Here is a 6026-nt window from a genome sequence, read left to right on the forward strand (position 1 = left end):
CCTCATTGTACCTGAGTTTTTCAGGACCAAAGTCTACCCTGATATACCCTGTGTGCCACGAATACACTGCTCGAGAGTAGTATCCAATTTTGCCAACACTTTTCTATCATTCTATGCCAGCTGCTGAGGAGAAGAAGTGGAAACCTTGAGACAGGCACAAGCCCTATGCACCTTGTGGAGGGAATGGAGCTGTGTGAGTGTTTGGTGTGTCATCCACTCAGAGGCTCGCGGCGTGTCAACACTGCTTTTGCAACAACAATTGTGCAAATTGAGGGCTCATCTTCATGTTGTTCAAGTGAAATCAGCCCGACAAACTACTCTCAACTCTTTTTTCAGTAGTAACCTCTCTCCCATGGATGTCGATAGCCTGTAAATACGCAGTCTTTCCAGTTTTCGTCTCGCTACATAAAGGACATTTCGAAGTGTGACATTTTTTGGCTGAGGTCACAAATAGTCACATTTTGTGACATATTTCATCTTGCATAAATCTCACAATGCATAGAAAAAGTCGGGGACCGGCATTATGCATTGTGAGAATATCTACTGTATATGGAGAATGTGCATGCGCCCACCCGATAACCATAGAGATGCCCAAAAACAAAAAAGCCGCAACGGCTATCCTGACCACCTCTTAAGCGCATTTTTAGTGCTGCGTCAATCCTGCCTCTTCTTTCCTTTACCCTCAGGCTCTTTCGACGCTCCCGAGCACATCTTCTTGTGATTAGGCATCGACCTCTTTGACCTCTTCATGCCGCACATTTCACACGTGACTTTCGTGAGGCCTCCAATCCCGGCATGCGACTGGGTTTCGTTGACGTGGCGCCTGAAGCCGTCGGATGTCATTGGGAACGCGCCTGGCTTAGGATCGCAGCCTGCCCACTTGCACTCCTTGACTCGGCCATTCTCCTTGACTTTTTCCCCATGACCTCGGAAATGTTCGAAGATCTTTGTTTCAGCCATGGGACCTTCGGAGCAGTCCCCCCATTGGCAATAGAACTCGGACTCGCCTGATATCAGAGTACGATGTGAAGCCGACAAAGGTCCGCCTAGGTTGTGTTGTTTCTCACGGTGCGGGGCTTGAGTGCTCATGGTAGCAGGCGATTTACGGGATTGCTGCTCATCAACTGGAAAGGCCCCCTTAAAGGGAGCTTGGGTGAGGGGCTGCTTCGTCCCATACACAGGCATCCATGCTCCAGTGTAGCTTTGGCTGTTTGGCGCGATCGTGGCCTGAGCCACAGGATTGTACGGGGAATAGCCACCCCCCATCTGGGCATTCGAATGGAGACTCATGGTGGCAGGCGCGGTAAAGGCCTGTTGCCCGTAGATGCCTTGATGCCACCCAGCCATCGGAAAGTGGGCGACGGGCGTGGTCACCCCATCCATCGCGATGAGTTGGTCGAGATATATTGGAGTGCCTTGGAGATAGTCGTTTACTGAGAAATTCGCGGTACCAGTCGACTCCATGACGTTATCGCGTCCTTGGGAGTTGGGGAGAGGGTTGGTGACATTCGTTGACCTGAATCATGTATGAGAGAAAATCTTGGTGAAGGAGTCGACTTACAACGTCAGCTCGACGTTCTCTGCCATGGTCTCAAGAACCTGTTCGTTGAAGTTCGCATCAGACCTCATCATCCTGGTAAGTAAAAAGTCAAAATGAACAGGTTCCACTAACCGTGGATTGGGTAATGCGAGGATAAAGGCGTCCAGTTCTGACCAGGTATCATCATATCCTTCAACGCGTTCAGTCAATGGAAGCGGGTCGGAAGGGGCGACTATCTCAAAAGAATCCCCACTCAAGTAGTCGCTGGCCCTGGAAACATGAACGTGAGTGCAACAAATGGGTGGAAGAAGACCTTGCAACAACCTTTGTGGAATTAAAGCGGTCTCGCCAGCTGTCTCCAGCGCCCTGCCGCCGTCACCCATGTGACTTCCATCTGTCAGAAACGGCGTGCGTTGCGTTGCCGGAGACTCCTCGGGATTTAGGTCGCCAGGTTGGAGATGCCTGAAGAATGGGACGTCAGGAAGAAGCGCGACGCATTAGTGTGCGGCATTGACTCACCGTCTACGATTGAAATTATTGTTGCCGGCTGTAAATATACCATGATCTATCCAATAATCAGGAATTCGATCATCGCTATGGAAAGTAAGCACTGATGAGAGAGGATTCAAAAGAGGGGAAGCGCACAGGGCAGAAATCGACGAGTAGTCCTGGACTTTTCGTGAATAGTTGGAGACGTGCATGAAAAGGGAGTTGGGGCAGGGTAGGAGGGAAGGTGGTCGTGGAAAGATAAGAGAAATGGAAATGGTATGTCCAACAGCCATAAACACACACGCAGGATTCTTTGGAGGAATCGAGGCGGTGCTCAGGCAAACCTTGGAATCGCAGTGTTCGTCCTCGAATTATCTTCCATGCTACGTATCACCGATGCTGAAATCGCAAGCGAGTGCCAGCGGTCCGAAATGAAAAAGCTGGGGAGTACGTGCGCGAGGCTTTCTTGACGACCTCGTGAGCAGCAGTACGGCCGCTTTGATGCCGTGAACGCACTCTCAAGGATATTGATTTTGGAGGCTTGCGCAACAAAGGCACCGTACCGGAACAAATTAGCTGGGGATACGAAGCTTCGCACAACTGAAACGATGTTGCTGGTGTATGTCTTTTGGAGATCAAACTGCAGACTGTATGGCTTTGAGGCGAGTTACATGGCCAAGCAGCTTGGAGTATATAGGAGTCGGGGACTTGGCGTTAAACTGCTGGAAGATGATTTCGGGTTCCGATGTGAGATCCTCTATCATGAACGGCGTCAAGAGACATTGGAACCAGTCAATAGGGGGCATCCGGACGTAACATATGTTCAAGGCGCCATCTCAAGAACTGATGGCTGCATGCCTCGCGGAACATGTCCTTCGCGTCTTGCAGCATCTCAGCTGGGCTCTTGATGCCTATATAACCAAGATACTGGCGGATGGTATGCGAGTAACCGCCAACGACAGCATCCGCGTGTTTGGCAGCAAGCTGTGCTTCAAGTTCTCGGATCGACGTGATGTGCACCAGCTTGAGTGTAACGTCTTACATGTTGTTGGCTCGCGCGTTCTTGATCATGCATTCAAAATCTGTTCGCGGACCCGTTGCTTTGTCCAACCTTGGGTCCTCGTGGAAAACTTGATAGCGGCTGAGGTGGTGCCAGTGGATACAATCTTTAAGATCGAACGCGGATAGATAGGAGACTCCTTCAACGAGATCCTGCCACCGCGTACGGGGGACTGGTGCTCGTGCATGAGGCCAAGTGTATGGCCGAATTCTCGCAAAATGACAACTTTCTCAGAATTGTTGCCGTTGATGAGGCCGAACAAAGCCGACTTCGTTCTCAAGAGCTCAAGTATGCTGAGACAGGAGTGACGACGTGCGCTTCCGTTGTCCCACACACCTTCGTAAGGACAGCTCGCATCGCACCACGACGGCCAGGGCGTCCGACACCTGCTTTGACGGATAAGGAAGCGCCCTTGTCGAGACATGCTTGAGCGCAAGCGCTCTGGAACCTGGTCACCGTTGGGGTTTCGTCACCTTGAGCGGCAGCAGAGGTAGCGGTATCGAAGGATACTAGACTCGAGGGGCAGCAGCGGAGTTGAGAGCGACTGGGAGAATGACGGTCGTAGTGCTAGTCTTTAGCGAAGGAACGACCGCCGCAGGCTGAGTAGCAGAAGCTAGCAGAAGACATAAAAGGAAGTAGAGGTCTGTAGAGGTTGGGGGAAAGGAAGAAAGGCCTGGGAAACGCCACATGCGCCACATATAGCATGAGCCAAGAGGTCAGCAGGGTAAATTGCTATTGTGTCGTCGATGTTTGTTCGAGAGTTTGAAACCCATCAGGACTTGCAGATTATCTTGCTTCGATCTTGCTCTCCACCTTCCTGAGTCTTGAAATTTTCACTAAAGATGTATATTTATGCATGATGTTTACTGTCCTAAATTTTCCGAGAGAAATTCTTGTGCTTTTCATTACACCAGCCAAACAAAATAAATGGAATTTTCTCCAGATCGGTTGTTCTGTTTATTCTAAAACTTTCCAATTGTATTTAAATAATATGTGAGAGTTCAAATACCAATTTTTAGAGAGAGAAAACACAAACTTGCTGTGCTGCTAATACAGACGGGGATGGTTAGCTATTTTGAGATTATCATTGTTGATCCATTATGGCATCATGTCTCGCGAGATGGCCATTTTGGTATGACTCAGGTGACTGGTGGGGTTTTCGTCACCTTCAACGACAGCAATTTCTGTGGTAGCGGTATCGAGACCAGAGGGGCAGCTTGGGGGCAGCAGTGGAGTTGAGGGCCTCGTTTGATCACGACCCTGTATGACAGGGAAAAGCCAATCTGGAATTTTGCTGGAATTGATCGCGACGGGCTTGGAATCCGAGATACGTTTCCGTGTTTCCTCCCACTTCAGAGGACCCCTGAAAGTACCCTCAGATGCCGTATTCCAAAATGCCCAAAACCGACCGATTTTTATCCGGTCAGTTTTGCCAAATTTCTATCCGGTTCCGGCTCGGCCCTATAAAAATTACTAATTAAATATCAAAAAGAAAGTTAGCATGAAAAGAGTGAATTTTGGCTTGGTGCAGACTTCTAGGTATTTAATGGAGGTCTGCACATCAGGAAAAAGTAGAATATACATGAGTGATGTAGTATATGAGGAAAATATATATATATATTAAGGAAAAATTGTTTTTACTACAAGAAAGAATGAAGAATAGGGCGAAAGAAAGATATTCAAGTACATAGCAATGAATAAGTTGACGGCAGCGTTGTGGCCATCTCAATTTTCACAGGGCAAATTTCTATCCGGACATCGGCTCAGGCCTCGCCCAGCTCCACTCATTTCTATCCGGAAAACCGCCTCCGGCCTTTCGCCAAAATAACGAAATTTCTATCCGGACAGACCTACGGGATTTCAAAAAAATTTGCTAATTTCTATCCGGTCCTGGACACGGCATCTGGGCCGTTAGGTGTAGAGGTGTGTGAGAGTCTCAGGAAAGGAAAGAAACGCCGCGTGACTGACTCCGCATCTGGTGTTAGGTCCCACCTCGTACTTAGAGGTTTAGAGGTAGCGGTGTATTCCGGAGCGGTCCCAATGACGAAAGTAATTGCGCTCCAGAAGAGTGAATGTCTTCCTATCTTCTGTCTTCCTATGTCTTCTAAGTTCTGGGGAGGCAATCTTCTACCCAGGGCAGCTACCGAAATAGACCTTCTGGAATCTGAAGCCTTCTGATCGGGCGGAGGATTTATTTGATGGAACCCAAATGGAGCCTTCCAAAGAGTCCGAATGCAGTGCCTGCCTAGTCTCGGAAACCCATCCTCTTTGGGCACCCTTCCCAATTTGGGTCCCTTCCCTTAAGAGTCTGGGAATCTTCCAACGACATCAACGTACCTTTGTCTTCGCCAATTTCTCGGCGGTTATGTAAGCTTTATGTCTGCCTTTCTGAACGCATCATTATCATCGCGTCCTCGTCGCCACGTCCATCCCTCGCGTTATCCGCTCCATATACCTTCAATACAATCTAGTTATGTCACCTATCTATGTATAATCAATCAGGTCCCCCTTTCATGTGCTTTACTCTGCTTGGTTTTGATGAAAACACCTGTGCAATACCAGGCGTCTCGAGCATCTCAACACATGTGTAGATGACATGTTTCTCCCCACCACGAGCAATTTCCTCAAGTTCCGCTTTGCCGTTTGCACCAGAATGAAGAAAGGTACATTTAATGTTTGAACCGGAATGTCTATTATACATGACATAGCTTTCAATACATGGTCATTGGATCTTGAAGCCCAAGCTTGTATATGGTATAACCACCACAGAAATCGCTGTGGAAGTTGGAGAAGGCAAAGGCCTTTTGTCGAGGATGTCCTGGATTGTTGAGCTTGTATGACAGTGTCTTGGGCTTCGATTCATAGCCATTTCGATAGATTTTCCGGGGCTTCTGGCTGGCAAGTGGATGTTGTGGGGTGGTGTAGGATAGATTTTGG

At 48.7% G+C, this 6026-nt stretch overlaps 2 protein-coding genes across 2 annotated transcripts; one reads left to right on the plus strand and one right to left on the minus strand.

The window, feature by feature from the left end:
- Nucleotides 1-654: 654 nt before the first annotated feature.
- Nucleotides 655-2241, minus strand: LACBIDRAFT_327801 (uncharacterized protein; the record flags this gene model as incomplete). Its single annotated transcript, XM_001881864.1, has 4 exons — nucleotides 655-1516; nucleotides 1562-1633; nucleotides 1673-2002; nucleotides 2060-2241. 4 exons carry the CDS (start codon nucleotides 2239-2241, stop codon nucleotides 655-657), a joined length of 1446 nt encoding a protein of 481 aa, XP_001881899.1.
- Nucleotides 2242-2848: 607 nt separating this feature from the next.
- On the plus strand, nucleotides 2849-3519 carry LACBIDRAFT_327802 (uncharacterized protein; the record flags this gene model as incomplete). Its single annotated transcript, XM_001881721.1, has 2 exons — nucleotides 2849-3059; nucleotides 3218-3519. 2 exons carry the CDS (start codon nucleotides 2849-2851, stop codon nucleotides 3517-3519), a joined length of 513 nt encoding a protein of 170 aa, XP_001881756.1.
- Between the last annotated feature and the right edge of the window lie 2507 nt (nucleotides 3520-6026).

Source organism: Laccaria bicolor, genomic scaffold, assembly GCF_000143565.1.
Source record: "Laccaria bicolor S238N-H82 LACBIscaffold_14 genomic scaffold, whole genome shotgun sequence".
Classification (NCBI taxonomy): Eukaryota; Fungi; Basidiomycota; class Agaricomycetes; order Agaricales; family Hydnangiaceae; genus Laccaria; species Laccaria bicolor.